This window comes from Phyllopteryx taeniolatus, chromosome 8 (genome assembly GCF_024500385.1).
Source record: "Phyllopteryx taeniolatus isolate TA_2022b chromosome 8, UOR_Ptae_1.2, whole genome shotgun sequence".
Classification (NCBI taxonomy): domain Eukaryota; kingdom Metazoa; phylum Chordata; class Actinopteri; order Syngnathiformes; family Syngnathidae; genus Phyllopteryx; species Phyllopteryx taeniolatus.
The window spans coordinates 3,739,993-3,767,149 of NC_084509.1; the positions used below are offsets into that span (position 1 = coordinate 3,739,993).

Here is a 27,157-nt window from a genome sequence, read left to right on the forward strand (position 1 = left end):
TTTTGTGAGTCAAGACTGAATCAAGACCAAGACTTAAACAAGCTGAGACCGTGACATGACGAAGACCATGAAAATCTATTTTACAAACCATGACAAAGTTGAACAGTAAAAGAGCGTGCTTTCTTTAATTTGAATGTTCTTTTAAATATGTTTGAGAGCCATACACATAATGTCTGCAACTCAACAACAGGCAAAAATCTCTAACCTTAACAATTTTATTTTCTACCAATTTTTTTTTGCAAAATCCTCATGTGAGTGCTTCTCCTTTTTATCACATTAATGAAGTTGAAGAATAGCAGATCAGTGCTAGTCTCGACCAGCCTTGACAGAAAATCCAGCCAGAGAGTCCGGCAGTCCGAGACCGAGACAAGACCAAGACTTGGACTCGTCAGACATTTCATGTTCACGAGTGTGACCTTCACCTTGGTCAATAAATTCTAAGCATGTCTGTCTAACACGTTTGATTGAAAAATCATTACGTGCCTGGCAATACTGTTCCACAATCCAGCCTACTATCGAACTGAAGTCAGTTTCTTAGGGGACAGTAGTGCACCTTACAAAGTGATGTTAGCTGCCATACACAGCAAGCTTTTTTACTGCAGGTCCATCTGCTGAATCTAGTGGATCAGTGCCTAACTTAGCACAAACAAAAGGAAACTTTCTGTCAGATCTTGTCCACAGGAACACGGGGTTCTTTAAAAGAGGTGAAAAAAAGAGCGAAAACCCGTCCAAAAAAACAATCACGCTGTCCATGTGACATGAAACACGTCACCAGTTTTCCATATCAGCAAATTTCCTCTCCCATTACATTACCCCACTTCTAGTCACTGAAAACTCGGACCTACCTCATAATGCATCATCCTCTGTCTCATTAAAAAACAAACAACAACAACAAAAAACTGCCCTTGTACCCGGCAGTTAGCATAAATACATAAATTGCTTTAATTCGCAGCTCGCTTTTGATTGACTTTCTCCTCATAGGAACTCTGCTTACACAACAAGGGTTGAAGAATAGCAGAAAAAGGACGCTGAGCCAATCAATTACGCTGAAAAATACTGCAACATCAGTCAAGTTGAAGAAAAGGAATATTGCAAAATGTTTGAAAGTACACAGAGAAAAAGCATAAAGATAAACTAAATCAAAGTGCTGATGTGCATGTGCGCACATTTTGTTTTGCGTAGTGTTAATGCTTGAGCATGGAATGTAATCAATAACACTTGAGCCTTAGAAGAAGTCAATAGGGGCTGCACTGCAATGGAGTCCATGAGGCATTGAGATGCAAAGAGAATGTATGAGATGGAGGGAGACAAAAAAGACAAGGGTGAATGTTAGAAAAGAGAAAATATTAACTGAATTAAAGAGGTGAGATAAAGAGCACAAAACAGAAGAATACAATGATTCGTGGAGGAAGGAATCAATGTGGGAGGGATGTGCCGAAAAACAGCAAGGCATTTGTCAGGGTAGGCAAATTTCTGCATAATTGTGTTGTCTTACAGAGCCTTTTTAACCCCCCTGTGACGCTAAAAGAAAGCAATGGAGAGATGAAAATGAGCAAAAAAGACATGAAATCCCCCCCAAAAAAAACAGCATGTCGGGGGGGGGGGGGGGGGGGGGGGGCCTAATGCAACCTTGCGTTTAGTTTGCATAAACAGTACAGAAAGTTTTATGTCTTTTTTTTAAATGAATGTAGCGGACAGGAGTAATGTGCAAACGTGACCCTTACTCCCACAATTATTAATTATAGTAATAATAAAGGCCACCTTTATTTCCTGTGAGATTTGTTGTAATAGTCCACTTAGATGTAATAATCTTCTTAATCTACGACTTTCATTAGATACAACACACCATTGATGATTCAAGACACTTTTGCACTGAGTAGGAATTGAACTAGCAGGTAGTCTCACTCTTTCACACACACAGTCCGACACACTTATGCTCAAATGAGCACACTGCTTTCTGTTAAGTTATTGCATCTTTGCATTCTGAATGCCCCTGAGGCCAGACCAGCCAAAATTCAACCGGACACTCTGTATGTGTATTTTGCATGTTCTTTGGCTTTTGTAGCTTTGTGTGTCATTGATTCCAAAAGAACGAGGAAGGGCCCCGTACACCGAATGACACAGCCAAACACGACTGAACTGGAAAATCTTGAAAAAAACAACAACAAAATGTATGTATATATATATATATATATATATATATATATATATATATATATATATATATATATATATATATATATATAGTAGCGTATATTAGTCAAATAAAAATGTAATTAATTTAGGAGGAAATATTAAGCCGGAAGCGATGCTTGCATTACTTCCGTTTTACCGTAATTTTAAGTTTCATTATTATAAATCAAACTAATTATACCTATTAAAGGGGAACCATGTCACTTTTTATGTGAATAAAATTTTGGGAAAGTGGTGAGAAACCTTTTTATCAGTCTCGTAATCTGAAGGTTGCTACACTTTATGAAATTCTGAGTTCTAGATGACAGCGGCTTACTTAAACTCAGAACACACACAAAATACAACCGAGTGGAATTTTATAATATATTTAAAGACATCTACAAGGGATCTAGAGGGAAACACACAAAGGGTCTAACTTAAGAAAGAAAATAACACTAATCATGGTAAAAAGAAGGAAAATAGGCGTACGAAAGGGGAAATAGAACATCGTGTGTTGGATTAAAGTTGGAAACGTGAGCGTTTACTGCGTCCGGTGCGGACGGGAGAGAGAGAGAGGACAAAATTGAGATTTTGTCTGAAGCTAGTAATTTCCCCGAAATTATTGGGCACTAATATTGTACAGTCTGGCAAAAGCTTTGCCGCGTATACACACGACCGCAGGCTCAAGCTGGTGGGCGGTAGTCTCTCTCTGGAAGTGGTTCCGGAAGCAAGGCGACAGATTTGGTTGCAGAAGAAAAAGATGTAGAAGAATAAAACAAAGACGAAAAATGGTTGCTCGTCACACCTCCTTGGGAGAGTATGGCCATCTCTCTTCCTGCCTTTTTAAGTGGCTCGCTGGCAATTTCAGAAAGATCACGCTTGGCTGGAAGCGTACCTGATACCTTCGTAGTAGCTGCTCTGAACATTTTGGTTGAATGCCTCACAATCAATAGTCGTTCACTTCTTTTTACACGTGTAATTAGATATATTGACATCCAGATGGGTAAATCACAACTAGGGTCGAGACATATTGATAAGGTTAAGGTGAATACAAGTAAATTCGAGTGTCGGGCAGGTGGTGATATGGGTCGAGGTGGGTCCCAAGGAAATAGGTTACAATACAGTCCTGCATAGCACAGTTGACGTGCTTGACTATGCGACCTACAGAGCTATAGTGGCCGACAGTGCACTGCAAACGACCATATGCTGCACAGCAGGAATGACGCAAGATAAAAAACACGCAAGCACATAAAACAACAGCAAGATAAAAATGCTGCAAACACAACAAAACACACACAAATCCTGAAACAACTGCGAGAGAAATGCTGCAAGTTCACGCCACACAACGCAAGTCCACCAGGCCACTCGGTGGCGCGACCTCCGTGATGGACCAGTCCTGTGAGAACAGTGGCACCACAAGTACTGTACGTATAGGTTGATAAGACACACCCATTTTTAACTCCATGCCGCCGGTGACACTAAACTAGGGTCAAAGTCGTCACCGCATTCCACAAATGTGGATGGCGAGAAAACCAAAAGACCAAGGATGTTGGCACATTGTGCTGCATATGGTTGAACGCCGTACAATTACGACTAGGGAACTGGGAGTCTGTTTCACATGTATTTTTTTTTATTTGTATTTGACTTTTTATCAGGCGGCACGGTGGCCGACTGGTTAGAGCGTCAGCCTCACAGTTCTGAGGTGCGGGGTTCAATCCCCGTCCCCGCCTGTGTGGAGTTTGCATGTTCTCCCCGTGCCTGCGTGGGTTTTCTCCGGGCACTCCGGTTTCCTCCCACATCCCAAAAACATGCATGAATTGGAGACTCTAAATTGCCCGTAGGCATGACTGTGAGTGCGAATGGTTGTTAGTTTCTATGTGCCCTGCGATTGGCTGGCAACCAGTTCAGGGTGTACCCCGCCTCCTGCCCGATGACAGCTGGGATAGGCTCCAGCACGCCCGCAACCCTAGTGAGGAGAAGCGGCTCAGAAAATGGATGGATGGATGGATGGACTTTTTATCAAATGTTGCATATTGATAGCATATGCTTTGGCGTTAACAAAACAGTAACCTTCATGAAAATTGGTTGAGAAATGAGCAAGTTACAACTCATTTCAGTTTCCATGCATTGCGTTTTTGTCATGTGTGTGTGTGTTCCGGGTTTTGTCTTCCCCCCTGTTTCACACACACCTGCTCCTGTGAGCATCTTCACCACCTGTGCCTCGTTCACCCTAATTACCTATTGTATTTAACCTCGTGTCTCATTCCCTCTCGTTGCCAGTTCGTTGTACCTTGTCGTCGCGTTCCAGCATTCCTTGTTTCCACGTCACAGACTCACAGTAAGACTTGACCCTGTTCCGATTATCGACCTTGCCTCTTTGCCTCATGTTTTTGGATACTGTTGCCTTTCTTGGATTGCCTGCCTATGTACCGACCTATGCCCGTCTATTAAACCTCTCTTTTTGGAAACTGTCCATTTGTTTTGGAGTCGTGCATTTTTGGGTCCTATCCTCTGTTCCGTTCATGATAGAACGAACTGGCCATAACATGGACCCAGCAGACTCAGACCCAGTGCGCAAAGCCCTTCAAGCGCAGGGTCAACGCCTCTCGAAGCAGGATGAGCAGATTGCTGCCCTCCACCTTCATCTAGAGGGACTGTCAAGGCATCAGGACAATATGATGAGACAGGTGGCCTTGCAGTTTGAACTTCTTATGAAAATTATTCAAGAGAAGGAACCAGTTGGCACCACACCCAATACCGCCACGGTATTTCCATGTGAAGCAGTCAACATGTAGCCACCTGCCACCTCCGCTGCTGTCTGCCCACAGCTCTCTTGACCGAAGAGGTTCTCTGGAAATTCTGGGAACATTAAGCCGTTCATCACGCAGTGCGAACTCCACTTTGAGCTGCAGGCTGCTGCCTTCCCCACCGAGCGGACAAAAATCGCTTTCGTCATTTCCCACCTGACTGGTCGTGCAGAGGCGTGGGCTACTGCTGAATGGAGCCGCAATTCCGCCGCGTGTCATTCATGGGATTTTTTTGTAAAGACTATGGAGCAAATCTTTCAATTTTCCACTCCTGATCGTGAGGCAGCTCGCTCCCTTGTCACCTTACAACAAGGCAAGCGCAGGGTGTCAGATTACGCGATTGAGTTTCGCATTCTAGCAGCTGAGAGTCATTGGAATAATCGGGCGCTACTCGATGCCTTTTTTCAAGGACTATCCCCCGCCTTCAAGGATCATTTAGTCCCGCTAGACCTGCCGACCGACTTGGACACTCTCATCGCTCTCGCCGTAAAAATCGACAAGAGGCTTTTGGATCGCGAGCTGGATGGAGATCGGCGGAGGGCACACTTGGAGGACGAGCCTCGGTGACCAGCCAAACCAAGGCAGATCCCTTGGTTCCTGTCTCAACCCACTGGCTAGCGTCCCCACGGATGAACCCATGCAACTGGGCAGGTTCTGTCTCTCCCCTGAGGAACGTCGACGCCGGCTGAGGGAAGGGCGGTGCTTCTACTGCGGTCAGTTGGGTCATTCCGTGAGCAACTGTCACGTCAAAGTTGACGGTGCCGGTAGGATTGGCATGGGAGAGGTGAGTCTGAATTTCATTAAGGAAGACCCTACACGGGTTCTTCCTAAAGTGACACTATGCTCTCCTGATCAAGAAATTCATACACCTGTATTTATTGACTCTGAACCTGACTTGTCTCAAGTGCCCACCTGTTACCATGACATTAAAGACGTTTTTTCCAAGTCCAAGGCCAAGTCCCTTCCACCCCACAGACCTTATGACTGTGCTGTTGACTTGCTGCCTGGAACCACACCCCCATGAGGGAGGTTGTTCTCTCTTTCAGGGCCGGAACACAAGGCCATGAAGGAGTATGTGGAAGAATCACTGGCAGCCGGGATCATTCGCCCATCTTCATCCCCTGCGGGAGCAGGATTTTTCTTTTATCGATTACCGGGGTCTCAACGAGATCACGGTAAAAAACAGGTACCCTCTTCCTCTCATCTCCACCGCCTTTGAGTTCCTGGAGGGAGCCAAGGTTTTCACCAAACTGGACTTAAGAAATGCATATCATCTAGTCAGGATAAGGGAGGGAGATGAATGGAAAACAGCATTCAACACACCAACGGGACATTATGAATATTTGGTAATGCCTTTTGGGCTTACTAACGCTCCAGCTGTTTTCCAAAACCATGTCAATGATGTCCTGCGTGACATGTTGAATGTTCGTTTTTGTTTATTTGGATGACATTTTGATTTTCTCCCCGGATGAGGAGACTCACATTATTCATGTTCGCTCTGTTTTGCAGCAGTTACTGCAGAATCAACTATATGTTAAGGCTGAGAAATGTGAGTTCCACAAGGCGTCAGTTTCTTTTCTGGGTTTTGTCCTGGCTCAAGGTGAAGTCAAAATGGACCCTTGCAAAGTCGTTGCAGTTATTAATTGGCCTACTCCCACGTCACGCAAAGATGTACAAAGGTTCTTAGGGTTCGCAAACTTCTACAGAAAATTCATCAGAAATTTCAGTTCTATAGCCTCTCCTTTGCATGATCTTACCTCGCCACACAAACCTTTTGTATGGAACCCGCTTTGTCAGGCAGCTTTTCAAAAACTTAAGTCGAGCTTTACCTCCGCTCCCATTCTTACTTTGCCAGATCTCCAACAGCAGTTTGTGGTGGAAGTCGATGCGTCTGATGCCGGAATAGGAGCAGTGTTCTCCCAGAAATCTCTCAAGGATGATAAATTACATCCTTGTGCCTTTCTCTCCAAAAAACTGACCCCAGCTGAGAAAAATTATGACATTGGTGACCGTGAACTGCTGGCAGTCAAGGTGGCTTTGATGGAGTGGAGGCACTGGCTAGAGGGGGCACAGACTCCATTTTTAGTATGGACAGATCACAAGAACCTTGAGTATATTAAGACTGCTAAAAGATTAAATGCGAGGCAGGCTAGATGGGCTCTGTTCTTTACTAGATTTAATTTCACGCTATCCTACCGACCTGGTTCTAAAAATGGTAAGCCAGATGCTTTGTCACGTATTTTCTCTGAAGAGAATTCTTTGTCCGACCCTAAGACTATTTTGCCCAAGTCATGTTTCATTTCCGCTTTTGTTTGGGACATTGAAACTGCGGTTAAAGGGTCTCTGAAAAACACTCCTTGCCCTGAAGATTGCCCTGAAAACAGGCTTTATGTGGTTCCGACCTTAAGGGGAAGAGGCATCCACTGGGGTCACACAAACTGAACTGTATGTCACCCACGCATTGCCAAGACTCAATCAGTGGTCGAACAGCGCTTTTGGTGGCCTAATGTTAGGAGGGATGTTATCGATTATGTCAATGCTTGCCAGGTATGTGCTGCCAACAAGCCCTCTCATCAACGTCCTTCTGGGGAGTTGCGACCCCTGCCAATACCACAACGTCCTTGGTCAGACATTTCCGTAGACTTTTTGACCGGATTACCAGCCTCTAAAGGCAATACCACCATTCTTACAGTTGTTGACAGGTTCTCTACGATGGCACACTTCATTGCACTTCCAAAACTCCCCTCAGCTAAAGACACTGCCGAGCTGATGATTTATCAGGTTTTCAAGTTCCTTGGTTTCCCCAAGAATGTGGTGTCTGATAGGGGTCCCCAATTCATTTCGCAATTTTGGAAGGAGTTTTGCAATCTCATAGGTGCTACCGTCAGTCTGTCATCTGGGTTTCATCCTGAAACCAATGGCCAAACCGAGAGGCTGAACCAGGACCTGGAGACTGGGCTCCGATGTCTCGCTTCACAGGATCCGCGATCCTGGTCTCAGAAATTGGTTTGGGTCGAATTCTCCCACAATTCCCTCCCCTCTGCATCCACTGGTCTATCGCCTTTTCACATTGTGCATGGTTACCAACCATCTCTGTTTCCTGCCATAGCCCCAGAGTCCACAGTTCCAGCGGCATTAACCTTGGTGAGACGCTGCAGGAGGACCTGGAAGCGAGCCCGCCAGATGCTGCTGCGCCAGGGACGGTCCTACAAAGCCGCTGCTGACCGTCGGAGGACACCGGCCCCGAACTACAAAGTGGGTCAGCGAGTTTGGCTCTCGACCAAACATATTCCACTCCGGGTGGAGTCCAAGAAGCTCGCTCCCAGGTTCATTGGGCCCTTCCCCATCACAAAGATCATCAACCCTGTCACCGTGAAGCTGAGGTTCCCAAGGTCGATGCGGGTCCACCCTGCTTTTCAGGTCAGCCTACTCAAGCCAGCCCGGGAGTCCCCTCTGGTCCCGCCTTCCAGGCCCCCTCCTCCCCCCCGGTTTGTGGATGGGGGCCCTGTCTTCTCTGTGAAGCGGCTGTTGTCGTCTCGTCGGAGGGGGTTTCAATATCTGGTGGACTGGGAGGGCTCTGGGCCTGAGGAACGTTCATGGGTACCGTCTGCGTTTATCATGGATGATTCGCTCATTCGGGACTTCCACGTTGCGCATCCAGGGGACCCAGGGCCGTCTGGGCCCGGCCGTTAAGGGGGGGGGGGGGGTACTGTTGTGTGTGTGTTCCGGGTTTTGTCTTCCCCCCTGTTTCACACACACCTGCTCCTGTGAGCATCTTCACCACCTGTGCCACGTTCACCCTAATTACCTATTGTATTTAACCTCGTGTCTCATTCCCTCTCGTTGCCAGTTTGTTGTACCTTGTCGTCGCGTTCCAGCATTCCTTGTTTCCACGTCACAGACTCACAGTAAGACTTGACCCTGTTCCAATTATCGACATTGACTCTTTGCCTCATGTTTTTGGATACTGTTGCCTTTCTTGGATTGCCTGCCTGTGTACCGACCTATGCCCGTCTATTAAACCTCTCTTTTTGGAAACTGTCCATTTGTTTTGGAGTCGTGCATTTGTGGGTCCTATCCTCTGTTCCGTTCATGACAATTTTATGGGAACGGCAACCTCCCCAACATGGCCACTACGTAAGCACATAAATTAGTCAGGCAGCTACAGGGCACTGGCATATCTCGTTTCTATGAAAGGCAACGCCTGGTCAAACGGGACTGGTCCGCATATGGCCATTAGCAGTGCATTTGTCCCTGTCGGCCACTGTAATAATGCGATACACACGCATGCATACACGCACATACACAAACATGCACACTAAGAAATTTCTATTTATTGTTCATGTCTTTGCAGATCTCTTTCACTTGCAACTCAATGAAGATGCATACAGTACTTCCATGTACATAAACATGCAGACACACATTTTCTATATGCTCTCTTTGGGTCTGATAAACTTGCTTATGACAGCTAATAACTCCTTTTCTCCCTTTGGTCTTAATTAGGGCTAGTCACTACTGACTGTTTGATGCTCACGCAAGACACACCCCCCCCCCCCCCCTTTCTCTCTGGATTGCTTATCCCCCCTCTATTTCTTCGGCCTTCCGCACACTGTTGCTCTTTGTCTGCACATTGTTGAGAGTGTATATGGAATAGGGAGGACCATTTTGAAAGGTTGTCCCCGTCGGGGGTCTGTTTTACCAGTGAGCATACCACACACACACTTGCATGTTTCACATAATTACTCTTCTAAGTTTATTTTTGTTTTGCTGAAATGTTGTAGCGTTGCCCTTTATCTTTTTTTTATTTTGCAGTTCAAAGGTACAAAAAGGATGTTAAAAGGATGGTAGAAACAGAATAAGCTTAATAGAATAGACCACATGGCTAATTGCAAGTATTCTTTGTTCTCCATAGTTTTCATAAGTTCCAAAAACTGCTCATCTTCATTATGCATAGGACATGGAAAGATGGTTAAAATTATGCATCGAACATTATTCTCAGGAGGAGCTGAAGCATTGCCACACTTGGCAATCATCGTAATCGTGATGGTTTCACAATCGAAAATTACACATTTGTCTCCCCATTGAATTAGTCACGAAGTATAATCCATCCATCCATTTTCTAAACCGCTTATCCTGTTCAGGGTCACAGGGAGCTGGAGTCGATCCCAGCTGACTTTGGATGAAAGCCAGACCACACCCTGGACTGGTACTCAGTCACTCAGTGGACACGTATGGAGACAGACCATTCACGGTAACTTTTGGCAGCCGAGTAAACCACACCACCATCAGCGACCAATATAATCCATAACATTGTTAAAACAATTACAATAAAGCGGTATTTATGGTCTATCAATAATTGACAAAAGGTCCCAAGCCCCAAAAAATGTTAAAAGCAGAAAAAAAAAAGAAAAACAATGAGAGATAAAATTAGCATTTGTTTGATGTGGCAAACAAGTGACCTCATGTATTATGTAGAAAATATCGCTGTTCCCAACGTAATACTGTGATCTGAGAAATGAGGATGTCATGAGATTCTAAACATCAAATATTCATCACACACGCACACACACCCGCCGCATACACCAGATCACAGTCCTACATAGGAGTTGGTTGTTTAGTTGGTTCAGTTGTCTGAATGGAAGAACCAGGACTGCGAGAACAACAATGTAATTACTACTCATTTCATCCTTTGCTGGCATCAGGCCGAAACTCTGTATGTCCAAATTTGGTCAATTTTATATTTTTTTTCACAAATTTATACTATTGGTCAGTCCTCACGTGGGTATATTGTTTTGTGCTGCAAAACTGTTCTGCATCATAATGCCTGAAAATAGGATATCATTGTGTGAGTTTGTGTGCATATGCTGGGTAGAGAGAGGGTTTGTTGTCTGTTGTTGTCAGAAGGTTGTAAAACAAAAGCTATGTATATAGATATTTATGTATATAGAGTATAGAGTATTTATTCATGTATATAAATACAAATTTATTTTGTCAATGTTTAAACTTAACAATCCTATCAACACCAAATCAAAATGTGAGCTTTGTTTAGTCCAAAGGCCCTACTGAGTAAAGCTTTCGTTGAAAGTAACACGCAGATCCCCTCGAGTATAAAGGTTTGCCAAGTCAGTGATTTTAATTTCTTCATTACTGTAAAAAGTGCCAGTTAGTGTCCAGGAATATCATTAGTATGCTCTCTGCCTTTTCTATACTTGCAGGGTAGATTGAATGGGTTGTAACTGTGTGTCATGATGAAAGAAAAGGTTGTGAGCTGATAATAGCACAGTAAGTTACGGAGCACATTAAGGCTGACGGGTGGCGGTTAATTCAAGAGAAGATGGCTGTTGTTTATCTAGAGAATTATCAGGATTCACAGGCCACTGCTTTACAAGCAGGACAGCGAAGACACAGCTTGAACAATGGCCCTAAATCACACAGGGCTCTCACAGCTCTTCTTTTTCTTTTTCTTCTGCTTCCCCTTCTTCTTCTTCTTCTTCTGTGATCTGTGTGAAGAACCAATCCATTGGTTCACCTCTTCTCCAGTACAAATACATATTACATGTTATATAAAGTAATATTATCATTCCCCCATCATCAACACACAAAACCAAAAACATAACCCTCTTGATAGAGGTAATAGTCCGCCAAGAAATTAATTGTACAAGGATATTTTCTGTAATTAAACAATGTGGTAGTTTCAATGTCCAAAATGAATATTTGTAAATTCATCTGACTAGAGTTTTAAAAAAGTTTCAGAAAAGGCAATATTCGAAAAACAACCGTTTTGACGGATGACTGGATGAACGTATCTGAACCTTAATTAACAAGCCATGGGACCAATTAGTAGAAGAGTTAACAACTGGTGTCTATTTTTAAAGACAGTCATGACAAGCATGAAACCGTCTAGTTCTAATCAAACCGCTGTCATAGTAACACCAGTGCTATACTCTGGGTTACACGCATGCAGCTGTGCCTGCTTTTTGTTCATAAGATGCCAACGATACATACAGTATTCTTACAGTGATAGCTGAGGCTGCCGGTGTTTACACAATGCTTTGCTTTCAGTTTGTCATGGCCACGTCACATTTTTTAGTAACTCGGCAGAATTTGTGCATTACATTGATTTAGGTCCCTAAGCCCAATTAAAAAAAAAAAAATTGCATTGTGCCAACCATGCCCACGAGGCTGCTTGAATGATAAACTAGTCAAAGAGTAGAGAGGAACAGAAAGTCAGACACGCTAAGGAAGTAAGTTCAAAACAACATTTTAAGGATTATGATTCCATCTCCCATCAATGCAATAGTACAACAGTATAAACAATTCTGCCTTTACTGTATTAAGTTGTGATGCACACGTTTGATTGGCATTAATTTGATCAGTCAAACAGGCAATTAATTTGTCAAAATAATAATTATAATAAACAATGTGATACCATGATATGCATATACTGTAGCATAGTGACCTTAGTTCCTCTCTGGCAAGACGATGATTATCTTTGTGAAGGCTTTTTTGATACTCAAACTCTTATATTGGATCACTTTAGTGTGTGCTGATGTGCCAAATGTTGCTCTTTGGCAGTATTCTGTGGTTTTTCATTGCTGATGATTGCTATTGTGTTCCACTAGCAAAGCGCATGATAACCTGTCACACTGTGGTTTTTAATACAAGACATGAAATGCTTGGTTAGTGTAACAGATGGACTGCATAATTATTGTACAGTACCCTTTTGGTAATCAATATGCTCATTTTGTTCATATTATTTCCACTCAGGGCCAGAGACCTGTCTGTTACCATCTGCAACATACACACACAAACACACAAACCTCACACTCATGAATCTCTCACTGACTTCGACTTGGATGGCTCATTGAACTGCCATTAAAAGAGTGGGCCTTTCATTATTTAGGATGTTTCTTCTAAAAGGATACCAACTGTGCATGTGTGTTTGTGCATGTGTGTGTGTCTGTGTGTGCATATACGTGCCACAGAGTTGTTGAGACATATCCATGTAACCATACAAGCGACCACGCATGCACAAAGGCTTATTCATTAGGCAGGTTGGGTGCCATTCTTCAGCACCTTGAAAAAGCAACGGAGCGTTTGTCACGGTGGCTGGATGCGCAAAATAAAAACAGATTGGGAACGATTTGGGCAAATGAAATGGACGAATGCAGCAGAACATTAAAGACCATTTCAGAGTGTCAAGGGACAATCCTGTTTCAGTCAGAGAATAAACTCAGTTCATGCAAATAGCACAGGCATTTTGCACGCTGAAAATTTTCTGCAGGAAGATAAGAATAATGACTGGAATCATGTTCTGTTACTGGGATGTAATAACACACTAAGTAGTCTTGTGTCAACAAGGAATTCTCTCTGTTTTCTGTTCTCCTATTTGTAGCTGGTAGTTGGTGCACTATAATACTGTACTATAATGCTGATCAACAAGACAAATGTGAAAGATTATGGCAAAGTGTCAATGTTACATGAACTGATGCAGTAATACTGATGTTACTTCAGCGTGATGCCATACAAATTTATTCAAGGTTTTAAATACGCATATGGCAACATTATGTGCAGGGTTGCTGTGTTTGCTTGCCGCTGTAGTGAGTGGCCTTACAATTTAGGAGAGTCAAAATTGTATTTATTGGGACAGTTGGGTGAACTGAAAATCTTCATTGAGAACATAAGCTGGTTTGTAGAATTTCTTTAATTTTGATTGAAATCATTGTGATTGAAGAACACAGGTCAACTTTTTCCATGATGTGATCTGTTCCGATCTGGTGTTTACTACATTTAATAACAATAGCCGTTTACAGACATGTCACATGCACAGATCGATGTGAACATCCGTGGGCTGTTGGCGCACTCTTGGCCGACGGAAGTGCACTCTGAGGTGGCCAGGCAAGCGTGATGCACCGGTCCTTTGCAGGATCTCTTATTTGAGTTTTTTGTCCTCTTTCAGGCAAGCACTCTGAGGCGTGTGCTGAGTGGGTAAACGACAATCTCACTGCATATTTACGTCGAGACAGCATGCACAGACAGAATGCAGCCTGACAATATTCCAATTTTCTTTAATTCAATTTTATATAGCGCTTTTCATAAAACTCACAGACGCTTTACAAACACATAAAACAATGAAAAACAGACAAAAATAAACAGGTGAAATGGTTGATGGGTTAATGCTGGTTAATTGCTAATTGAAAGAGGTACATTTTTATCTGTTTTTTGAATGATTGTGGTGAGTCAGAGGCATGGATGTGTGGGGTGAGAAAGTCCCAGAGGCTGGGGGCGGCAATGGTGAGGACCCTGTCTCCCAAGGTACGGTGCTTGGATTTAGGGGTGGGAGTGAGGAGGTTGGAGTCAGAGGATCGGAGGTGGCAGGAGGTGTCATAGTGCTGCAGAAGGTCAGTGAGGTATGGGGTGGCAGGTTATTGCGGGATTTGTAGGTGATGAGCAGGATGTTGAAGTGGATTTACTGTTGTATGGGTAGCAAGTGGAGCTGTTGGAGGACAAAGGTGATATGGTCATTGGCGCGGGTGTGGGTGAGTAACTGGGCAGCCGTGTTCTGTACATATTGGAGTGTTTGTAGTTGAGTGGGGTAAGACCGTAAAGGTAGCGATTACAGTAATCAAGAAATAAAGACATGGATCAGGGTTTCAGCAGAAGATTTTGAGAATGTAGGATGAAGGCAAGCGATGTCAAGGAGGTGAAAGAACACTGTTTTGGTGATTTGATGGATGTGGGGTTGCAAGGAGAGTGGGGGGTCAAACATGAAAGTGAGGTTTCTGATCTGTGGGGAGGTGGTGAGTGTTTTACCATCAATGGAGAGTGTGGAGTCTTGAGTGGAGGGCAGGAGGAGTTAGGGACCAATGATGAGACATTCAGATTTATTGGGGTTGAGGAATTTGGTTGTCATTCATGATTCTATTGCAGAGAGGCAGTTTGTGAGGGCAGAGACTTTGGCAGGGGTGAGTGTTTTTGATGATGTATAGAGTTGTGTCTTGTCGGCATGGTGACGAATTATGTATCTTAGGGGTGGCATGTAGAGAGTGAATAGGAGGGGCCCAAGCACAGAGCCTTGAGGAACACTGTGTGTTCCTGGGATAAACTGGGATAAGTTGAACAGATATTGCAGTTACTGATGATGTGGTGGTTGACTTGCCTGACTTTCATGTAGGCAGCATTGGTTAAATTTTAACTCAGTGACAGGATGAACGTGAGTATGAAAGGCTGTTTGTTTTTATACGTATGTGTCCTGTGATTAACTCAGTGTGTAGTCTGCCTTGAAACCTTAGTTAGCGCTGGATAGGCTCCAGCTACCCGCAACCCTGAGCAGGATGAGAGGTATAGAAAAAGGATGGATGGATGGAGTATAGGCCTCTGGGACCGCAAAGGTAGCTACGACCATGTATGCAAATTGGTCATTACCAACATACTGATGGACTTTTTTGTTATTTTCTATTGGAATTCAGAATCCTTTTTGTCCCATTTATCCTTTGTCACATTATGGATAGCAATCCTCTACTGGGAGAGCTAATTCTTGTCGTAATTGTTTGCCACACTGTTGAACACTCCTTTTGCATGTATGGGATGTAATTCCAGGAAACTTGATAGTCAGCTCAGGCTACTACCTATACGTTTAACTCCTGAGGAAATTCCTTATCTAATGCCATTTTAGAAGGTGAATGTGTTTAATGAGGTCAATTGGAAAAAGATCGGTTACACACATTGTAGTGTCAATAAAATTTTACAGGCAGTGATACACATCGGCTGTTTTATGATTCTACACTATTCAATTTTAGCCTTTGAAGCTAAAGTCAAACTGAAACTTAACTGCAATGATATTAACTAATGTAAGAGACCGAGCAATGAGTGTTGTTCTCAATATAATGCATGTTTTGTGTCGAAATAATGAACATAGTGTGTCTGACTCCACTGGCTCGAGCAGGAAAGCTTTATTTGAAAACACAAGGATGTATTGCGTAAAACCAGTGTGGCTCAAACAAAGCCTGACTTCTTTCAAATGAGATTTAAAGTGGGTACTTTTGTTCTCCAGTGTTCAAACACTCCATCATTCTCATTCCCAAAGAGGACACAGCATGTCTCGCTATTGCAATTGGCTATTCCATTACTGTTTCACACTGTCTGCGCCAAATCTTTATTGGATATTTGTGTATTTATTTATTTATTTGTGAAGAACAGAGTGACTAGCTGAACCCAAGTGACTTGCTTTGCCTTTCAGGTGCCGCAATGTAAATTAAAGACGGGAGGATAAATAAGAATTAGGGCGACAAATGCATGGATTTTGCACCAGTCAGTAACAGGGAAATGCCTTTTAAAATTAAGCGCAGGATTAAAGCAACCCGTTGGGACATTTAGTGAACATTTAGAAGCTCTCACTGCACACACTTCTACAACTGGGCAGTCTTAGAAAGTTGTCACAAAAAGTTGACTCTTTTCCAACTACAAACAGAGCAAAATATCTATGCATGCATAGTGACACTCTCATTCCTCAGTCATTTCCACAACAATTGGCAGCATTTTGATTTTAAGGAATAAGACACATTTACCAGCCATACTACTAGGTACATCTGCACAATGTAACACAATCCAAATGGGAATTTTATACAGCAATTCTTTGTTTGACTGACATGCCATTAAGGTAGTCAATCAAAAAAGTATGTTTATTATTGTAGTTTGTTGTGCTTTGGATATGGACCTTATGTAGTTACATGTTAAGTACAAAATCAGCTGTCAGTAGCAACGCAACAAGTACACAAATTCACGAAAAAACTATGGATTACTAATGTAGATGACATATTATACTGCCCACACTACACTGCTCTTCTGAGAAATAATGTTTAATTTGCACTATTTGTTTTGCCAGTAAATCATATCCTGTTTTGTGTCAAATAAATAAATAAAACAAAACAAATCTTTCTATTTTTACTATGATGCAATTATTTCTGACACAATTTCTTTGGAACCCACCATCTGATTTTCAAAATCCTTGGTGCATTGTACCATTGTTGACGTGGCCATTTCAACCATACTCAACCATACGCATTCAGACAGGCTGTCATTTTTGGGCAATCTTGTCACGTTGCTGTAAGATGCAATCCAGTTTGACACCATTGCAAACTGTAACTGCAATAATACATACAGTATATACAGGTGCATCTGAATAAATTAGCATATTACAATATTTCAGTTGTTCAATTAAAAAAGTGAAACTCATACTATATATTTGTCTTCTAATTTTAAATGAATTACTGCATGTTGTATTAGGGTTCGATCCGCCTGTTGCACTGCTGCGGTGATATGGAAGCCCAAGGTGCGTTGATAGCAGCTTTCATCTTGTTTGCATTATTGGGTGTGGTGTCTCTTAGCTTCCTCTTGGCAATGCGCCACACATTCGCCATCAAGTGAGTTTGCAGGCCAATCAGTAAGCTCATGTTTCTGTAACCAGATTTTGGTTGTTTTGGCAACAAGGGTGGATGCCAAGTCCTGCTATGGCATTAAATCAGCAACTCCATGAGGATTGTCAGCAAAAGGACGCCTAAAATGCTTGAATTTACTGCTAAACAGCTGCATTGGACTTCAGACAGCACAATGGACCAATACCTGCAGATTCCATGGCACCCCAACCATTAATGACTGTGTAAATTTTATACTTGATTTAAATAAATTTGGATTGTGTGCTCTGCCACTCTTCCACATCGTAAAAGTCCAGTTCCTTCTCACCTGAACCCAGTAAGACATTTCTTACATTGACTCTGGTTCAGGAGTGGCTTGACACCCTGAATGTGAAACTTTCTTGATATGTCGATGCACAGCGTTACTGACTCCCGCCCGGCTGTGGTTCTTTATCCCCTGTTGCTTATGCATCGTTTTCTACCACCTTTTGTATTAATGTGCTTGGATGCAGAACTCTTAGAATAGCCAGCTTCATGAGCAATAACCTTTTGTGGCTTGCCTTCCTTGTGGAGGGTGCCAATAAAAGCCTTCTGGACATCTGTCAAGTCAGCAGTCTTCCCGTGATTGTGTAGGTTACTAAACATGCCTTGCAGATGTTTCAAGTGATTACAGTGTGACACCAGTAGTTTAGACAATATTACTGAACTTTTTCACAAGATGAGATACTGAATTAGTTTTTTTTTTATTATTATTAGCTATGAGCCATAATCATTAATTAAAAGAAATTAAGACTTGGAATATTTAAATGATTAATGCATCTATCGAAAAGATGAGCGGAACTTTTTTGAACTGAACTACTGCGACTACTAGTTTTCCAAGATATTGAAATTTATTGAGATGGATACATATACATGTAAATATACATACGCTTCATACATACTGTGAAAATAATACCTCTTCTCTTATGTCCTAAGTATATCTATTGTAATGAGATTTCCTCAAGCACTTTGATTTCTTCCCTTCTCATTTGACGTCGCCCTAAATTACATCCCTCCTACTGTAATTTATGTATTTAATGTGCTAAAAAGGCAAACTGTCAAGCCCCGCGTTCTATAAATGGCTTGGTGATGAATAGGACTATAGTCTGTCAGAAGCACCCAGCCTTCATACAAGGCGTCACCCTTCATGTGATGATGATTAGTATACAAGTTACATATGTACCCTCTGCGCTTGTGCTTTATGAAGTAGTAAAAGAGCCTGTGTTTCTCCTTGAACGATTTAAAAGGGCCATCATTCTTTATGTAGAAAGCAAAGAACCCAAGACTATCCTTAGCAGCAGCATTTTTCATTTGCATACGCTTGATCCTGTGACAAAATGACAATACACCTGGCAATTAAATATTACATTTCATTTAAAATTGTAACATAATTTGAATTTTGATGTGACACACCAGACATTAGAAATGTTGTCTCCATAATATATTACATGCAGCAGCAGCAGCGATCATAGTGACTCCAAACATGTCCCATAAGCTCGACTCGAAAATTGAAGGAGACGACTGTTGTTGGGCAATGAGGCCAACCGGCCACTTGAGGCAGTATTCCCAATACTCTCATTTTGTAATAAAGGTTGTCTTGCCAAATTACACCTTTATCAAATTCACAAGAACCCCCACATTCTTCACTTGTCCTTAGAAAAAAAGCAGCTTTATATTATAGTCTTGTCCCACAAAGAAAAACACATTATACTTAGTGAAACCGCATTTGCTTGACTTTATTTGTATTCAGTCATTGATTTTCCATACCGCTTATCCTCACGAGGGTCGCGGGCGTGCTGCAGCTATCGAGAGGCTGGGTACACCCTGAGCATGTCGCCAGCCAATCGCAGGGCACATATAAACAAACAACCATTCAAACTCACATTCACACCTACGGGCAATTTAGAGTCTTCAATTAACCTACCATCCTGTTTTTGGGATGGGGGAGGAAACTGGAGCACCCGGAGAAAACCCACGCAGGCACGGGGAGAACATGCAAACTCCACACTATTATTTTTATATGCTTGAAAAAAACAAAATTTTCATTTATCAGTTGCCCAAAAAGTAATAACATGGGCTAGTAATGACAGATGTTATTTTGTAAAACCTGACAAGGAGAAAATGAATGCAGATGGCCACATTATGCCCATATGGCATTAACTGCTCACATATGATTTGCATGAAAATTAAGACCTTAAGTGACACTAAATGGTGTAATCTGATTTCTTAACTTAAAGTGCACATCTTTCAGAGGTTGAAATAAATTCAAAAATAATTTATTACTGAATGGGCGATATTATGAGACAGCTGTGGTTGCAGTAACTGCAAGGACATTGCAACTAATAACAATGAAGTGTTCAATGATAAGGTGTATACATTTCTCAACATATGGAAGACATTTTCAGTAGTTGGAACTTGAGCTTACAACCCTCTAAACTTTTGCCATGACAACGACTGTGAACGTTAACACCTTAGGCTGTCAATCGATCACTGGTTTCACTTGATCACACATAAGCCCGCCTTCCCTGTGTCAGCCAATACGCTTTACCTAAGGTCAACCAATTAGCCTGTGGCCTACACTTGTTTTCTACCCCACTGTGTCTCACCTTAACGATTAGTCTAAATGTGTTACATAACCGAGTTTATGTTCCATTGTTATTAGAAGTAAAATTCATAGTTCTTCCTGCTTCAATTATCCCTGCGGTGAGCCGCTGCTGTACTTGCAATGAGCTCTACTTGCCTCCACCTCACTCGTCTTAATGTACACTGGAACTACACTTCGATCGAACAAATCAACCAACGTGTAAGGGGAACAATATCGCTCGTAACTCACATCACGTATGGTATGAGCTCATGTTACTACAATTGAGCGCAGTTCAGAGGATTATCTGCTCGTGTTTCAGTTTTCAATTGACGTTTTGCGACAATAAACGCCAAACGTTATAGAAGTTGTCAAGATAAGTTAGATTCTTTTAGTTTTTACATTGACAGTGGTTAACTTTATGGCATTTAAGAATGTTAAAATCTGGCTGCATAGATTTTCAATGATGGCAACTGTTTGACCCTAAAATGGATGAGCGGTTGACCTGAAGCAGTGTTCAACTTTAAAGGTTCCACTGTAATTGCTGTTGGCTGTAGGGGCCTTATTCCTTTTTCGAGATCAAAACAAGGCCGTTTGGGTTCATACATAAGATAGGGGTAGGGATAGTGGTGACAAACAAATGGCACAACACATTAATGCTTATTGAGCCAACTGTAAAGATACGTCAGCATGCACACATCCTACAGCTCAAAGGACAGTTTGACCTTTGTAATTACAGTGAGACAGATGAACGGAGAGATGAATTTTGAACAGTTGAGTGCAGATTGAAGTGGTCCAACAAATCACGAGTTTCAAAATAATCTATTGCATCTTTTCAAGTAAATGCCAATTTGCTATCGCATGCGCACAAAAGTGTATGCACCGTATGGCTCTATTCATTCAGTTCGGAGATGAATAGATCTCCTTCAGTTATAGACCGCATTGATCCATTTCATTGCGTTTTTATATTGTCTTTTTATGACCCCCTTTATCTGAACTCATTGTGAATTCACAGTAATGCATCATATTGTCATCCTGAATGTGTCATTGTGTCCAACCATCTATCTATGGATTTATTTTCTCATAAAGGTGCGTCAAATATCACCTCATGGTTTCTTCACCTTGGTGTGTTATGACTGAAAGTAACTTTAGCCTGTGAGGTAAACAGTACAATACTGTATGTGTGTGTATCACATTTACACATGCAGCACTGCAGTCCCATATAGAATTCAATGCAGTGTGACATAAACAAAGCTTCTTGTGCATGTACTCTGGATGAACTCATGTGTCCCTGAACTGCTTCATCATTTCCCCTCGGAAAAGAAGACATGGTCAAACGAGACGACTGCAGTTCCACCAAGAGCAACAACAACAACAGAAAAGAATTTAGTGAGTGACAGTCAGACATTTCCCGTAGCTTTTTCAGCTAATTTGGTGATCTGCTCGAACATATCTCATTGCCTTGGTTGTTCAGCTGCCCCGTTTCCATGGCGTCTCAGGGGGGAACAGTTTCAAAAGCAGATTTGATTGGCCGCTGGGGTTACTTCCCTCTGTGCTGCTAATTAGCAGTCTCGTGGCTTCCCTCAGGTCTGTAGCAAAGTTGGTGGCACAACAGGTTTCCATGCTGGCATGCACACACAGGAACAAGGATGTGCATAGCGACACCTCCATAAAAAATACATCACCCACTGTGACCCACAGACACTATTGTGTTGAGTGTTGCTAGCGAGTGCAGAATAAACCTATGTGCTTTTGATCTGCCTCACTTGGGAACATAATCAGAGAAACAACAACAAAAAATACAAACAGAACTCCCACTGAAATGACTGTTAGCATAACAAAAATGTTATCAGTTATCTCAATCCTGATAACATGATAATAATCCTGATATATGTAGCCACAGTTTTAGTCTGTATTGTATCAGTGGCGCTTCGGGGGGCCAACAACTCTGAACTCTGCACCACTCCAAACAAAGATTATACAGTATTTTAATTATTACAATTGTGATATAGCACTTCCGCAAAGACAGAACTAATGCGTATGGCACAGCAAGACCGTGGTGCAGAAAAGATTGTGGACTGCTATCCTAGAGAACTGTTCCAAAAAGTTCATCCATGACGTTGGTGGGTTGGGAAAAAATTCGTACTGAGAAACAACCTTTGGTGCCCCTTTGGGAACCAGACCAAAATTGTTATGCGCACCCCTGATAATGTCCTTTTTCTCCTCTTCATTTTGAACTACAAACGAAAAGCAATCGAGAAGACATTTCAGCAACCCAGTCTATAAATAACATTTATTATAATAGGCTACTGTTGTGGGCTTAACAGTAAAATGATACACCACTGCAATACATACTCAGATGACACTTAAGTAAGTATACCAGCAGAGTCTAATTATAGCCAATACAAGAGCTGTGCAATGAATGCTGATTTTAGTCATAGCTTTTGTATTGTTGGTAAATAAGCTACCTTATTTAGTAACCTGAAAGGGGCAAAAAAATAGAAACAACTCAGTATGTGTACTGCAGAGTAAAACCATATTTACAAACATACTGTAAAAACAAGTTACATGTGAAGCTGAGCATCATTTTTGTAATGACGGAATGTTTAGATTAGATTGTGATTGCTTTAAATGCACATTCCAAGTAGAGGACATCTGGGAGCTAATGTAAAAGGAAATGTATTATTTAGTATGTTTACTTATTTACATCAGCTTCATTCATTATTCTATCCGGTGTATTGATTTTCCCTTTATGATATTTCATTATCCGTAACTGTCCTTTTGTTGCCATAGTTTTGATATGGGTGTCTGTCATTCCTATGCCACGCATAGCTTTGAAAACAAGACTTGTTGAATTTTATGACTCCATTTGGGACTGTATAAATTGTATCTTCATATATATAAAGCTGGATCGCACTTGGTGGGGAGCCTTGTATGATCCAGCTGCAGCTTGCTTATTTGTGTCTGGAATCAATATAATGAAAAAAAAATAAATACAAATAAAAATCGAATTATTTTATTCCACAACAGCTAACATCTTAATAAGCATTTTCCATGACTAGACTGATGTAGCCAGATATTTATTTCAAGGATGAAAACTGTCAAAAGACATCAAAACAATCGTTTAAAGGCAGCATTTCAAAATAATCAGTCTCTTCAGGCATACAGTGTGACAGATCAGTGACATCTGTGACAGAATTAATATTTCAGAAAGGTGCATTTGAGGCCGACAGAATCTGACACTGATGTGTGCTGCCGGAGGTACATTCAAGGCCCACGGAGACCGGGCAAGTGAACGTGGTGAAATAAAGGGTGCAGGAGATGAGAGGAAAAAGCCCAAAGAGGAACAGTGTTCATAGGTTGTACAAGCATGCAACGATACACCAAATATGATAAGGCACATTCAGCCAGTTCAGACAGTTAATGAAGACGTGAGGAGACAGACGACGACAAGGAGAAATACACCGAAAAGGAATGTTTATCCTCCCCGTGATCTTGTAGCCGTCTGTCTCGTATTTAGCCCAAAGGTTCTGATTAAGTCGTTTGTGTTTAAAGAAGAGGAAGTCGCTCATTCCTCGCCTTTCATCTAATTTAATTATGTGCTGACATTCTCCCTTTTTTCCTCAGAAGGATAAAAGTAGCTTAAGCTTTTATATGGCGCTTTAATAAAACTTTACCCGCCAATTGCCTTGCTGTGTGCTCAGCCTGAACACAGTGCAGTAAAAATACACTCATACACGCACTCGAACAGACGAGTCGAAGAGTCAAACATCCTTGAGGTTACACAATTCGCACTTTAGCCAAAATATTCAGGAAAGACATGCGTCTAAAGTTACACGAAAGTTCAGTTCAATCCGCCATCAATCAACCAATCAGTCACACCCTGGTGGTGGTAAGCGACTTGTGTAGCCATGGCGCCCTCATTCTTTCTTTGATAGCAATGGCAGATGATTTGTCAGGTAAAAATAACCCGTTTGGAAAAGGGAAGGGACTATCATGAAAAAATAAATAAAATGAACCCTTCAGTGCTGTTCTCTCTACTACTTTACAAGGAAATATTGTTCCGATAAAACTGTTGCTATGACTTTGTTCACAAGTAGTTTTGCAAAAATTCCATCTTAACCCTGTCACTCATTCCCAATTGCAGCCTTCTCTAGCACCTCAAAAGACTGATTGGTCAGCTCACGTTATTAATGCCCACTACTGGACCAAACTCGAAGCTTTGCAAGATATGTTCCATTAACAGCGTAGCTATGGGAGTATGTAGGAGAAGAGCAGAGGTTTTTACTACAAAATCATAAAGTTAAATAACGGTAATACGTCCACTGAGCCTCCAGCTCAAGGAGGCCCCTGAAGCAGGAACAACTGATGGAAAGTGGACAGGTTTGGGGGAAGAAACAAAATTGTTGTATGTGGATTTCAAATAGGGAGAGAAGCATGGAACATGTTTTCAAACAGTGCGGATAACATTAACAAAAATAAATCTGCAGAGAAAATCATTATGCAACAACAACAAAAAAATATATAAAACACATTACAGGAAAGATAATTAGGACAACAGGCAGTTCAAACACAAACATGAGCCAGAAAATACTTATCACACATTCACAGGAGTGTTTGTTAGCTTCACTTTCACATTTCCCCAAAACTATCATCAAAGGGGGGATTTAAAGACATTCATTAAACTGCTGCAGTGCATTGACGTAGGAACCCTCAGTAAAGACAATCTACTATAATAAATACTGCTACACAGGTGGAACAAGACCTAATCGGTAGATCTTTCAGTGCCATCTCATATGCTAATAATCTTTTCACTTTTGTATTGGATCTTTGTCAGAGTATCTAATGTCATGGTGACTAGTTGGGTGTCCCTGTGAGGTCAGAGAGCAAAAACTGTTTGTTTCGCAGCCCAAAAGTAGAATCTAGAACCAATACATAAAACTATTCGAAACTTAGCGTTTTTCTGTGTGCGTATACATATTCACAAGACTAACAGTGATGATAAGACAACATTTAAAGCAAAAATTGGAATTCATCACCGAAAGCGCTATTTATTAAACTTAATGGATGTTACATGTTGTATTGTTTTTAAGTTTTACCATTAGAAGAACTTGTCTGACAACAGAATACTATTTTACGTTACATACCACTACCTGAACAAGTTGGACACAATGTAAAGGTTCAACCTTTCTACCAGTCTGGAAAAACCTTACTTGAGTTCCAGAGGGGGTCTGGTTACAGTATAGACAATAGGACTAGTAACCAGGAAGGTCCGTGGATTTTCCTCCCTGCTCGGTGTTTTGAAAAATCTCTTAACTAAGTATGTCCTAATTCTTCCCCATAAGTGCTTAAAATAATTACAAAACTGTGTTTTTGAAAATAAATATTGCATTGTCTAGGAGGGACACGTCTGTGGCATGCTCATTCGTTTAGTAGTTCTGCAGTGAGCAATTGGAAAACAGTCCACTTATAGAAATATTGTAGATTGTATATTGGTATTAGTATTTCAATTGTAATCTTATCATTGTATTGATAACCCTGGTCATTCCTTGTGAGTCACAATGACTTGCTACCACAAGAACTCCCTGTGATACTAAGGATTTGTAGTGGTCAATATTTCTTCTGTTTGCGCGTAACATAGGTCACACTTGAGATGGTACATGATATATGGTAAAATTATATTTTTTGCTTCCATTTTTAGAAAGTTATGACATAGATTTAATGTAATTCAAAGGACAGTTAAGTCTATCAGGCTATTCGAGGTGACCTTATTAGAATCTGTGAAACTTTTACAGCACATGTACTGTAATGGCGGCACGGTGGGCGACTGGTTAGCACATCCGCCTCACAGTTCAGAGGTTGTGGGTTGAAACATGCATGTTTTCCCCCTGCCTATGTGGGTTTTCTCCGATACTCTGGTTTCCTCCCACATTCCAAAAACATGCATGTTAGGTTAATTGAAGATTCTAAATTGTCCAACTAGTTCAGGGTGTACTTGCAGTTCTTGCCCGAACTCAGCTGGGATAAGTTCCAGCACACCCATGACCCTAATGAGGATAGATGGTACAGAGAGAGAATGGATGGATATACTGCATTATAAGTTGTTGGAAGGGGCCTCATGGGACACAATATTTCTAGTTTAAATATTATAGTACTCCAAATTACTGGTGATGTATGGAGACTGGACTCTGCTTCAAAGGCTTCTGTTCCCCCGCAATCCTGCAAAGAGGATAAAGCAGAACAGATAATGCAGTAGATAGAAACAATGATCAAGACCAATGTATTAGGAACAACATTTAGCAGTATCCACTATCACCTAAATTTGCAAAATGCTTAATGCTAAAATTGTCATTAATGAACCCAAGATGCAAACACATTCAATGCAGGGGAGAGGCACCGCAAATCTAAAGGGGCCTCTGACAAGGGATGCGTAATGAGGAGCTCTAACAGGTGTTTCTCATTAAAGTGGACGAAGCGAATCTTGTGAAAAGAGAGCGTAGAGTGTGAAGAGTGAAGAGGAGGAAAGGGATGAGCTCAAATATTCCCATGTTATTCATTAGTGTTTTACAGGATGCTCGTAGGCTAATAATGATTCACCATTCATAACATTTTACATTCCCTTTATGCTGATACAGTATGTATGTGCTAAATGTCTTGCATTTTTTTCCAAAATCAAATTATCTGTAAGCCATTTATTTTTTTAAGGGTAATGTGTGTTATAATGTGAGTTTGACGTGATATTAAAGTGTTTTAGCATCATAGTTTGCGGTACGTTTAAGGATTAAATTAGATGCACCAACAACAGTATCTGTAGCCTTGGTAACAATAGTGTACGTCTGTAGTTGTACTCTGACTCATACATTTTTGTATTAATTGTTCTGATATTACGACACCTGATACGCTTTACCAGCCTGTCATATATTATACTATTCTGTCCTCCTTGAGCGTTTGGTGTGCAGTTTAGCAGATAGCAAACAGTTCTTTAAAGCATCATGTGCTTGCTTCAAGCTGTTTGACACTCCCAGTTGAAGATTACAGTGACGCTAACGCAAAAAAAGAATATTATGTTCTGTATTTAAGCAAACACATAGCTAATGCTTAAACACAATGAAAAACGCCATAGACGGGCTAACAAATACCATAAT

At 41.5% G+C, this 27,157-nt stretch overlaps 1 protein-coding gene across 8 annotated transcripts in view; it reads right to left on the reverse strand.

Annotated features, from left to right (window-relative positions):
• Positions 1-13,775: 13,775 nt before the first annotated feature.
• zbbx (zinc finger, B-box domain containing) overlaps positions 13,776-27,157 on the reverse strand; it is a 67,361-nt gene continuing 53,979 nt past the window's right edge. For 3 of the 8 annotated variants that reach the window (XM_061781979.1, XM_061781977.1, XM_061781984.1), the window contains one exon: positions 23,077-26,231. In XM_061781979.1, coding sequence (XP_061637963.1) covers positions 25,992-26,231 — 240 coding nt within the window. In that variant the 3' untranslated portion in view covers positions 23,077-25,991. Of the gene's footprint in view, positions 13,960-14,003; positions 14,476-23,076; positions 26,232-27,157 lie in introns of those variants that run through there. The other 5 variants (XM_061781983.1, XR_009789704.1, XM_061781981.1 and 2 more) reach the window with 5 other exon arrangements.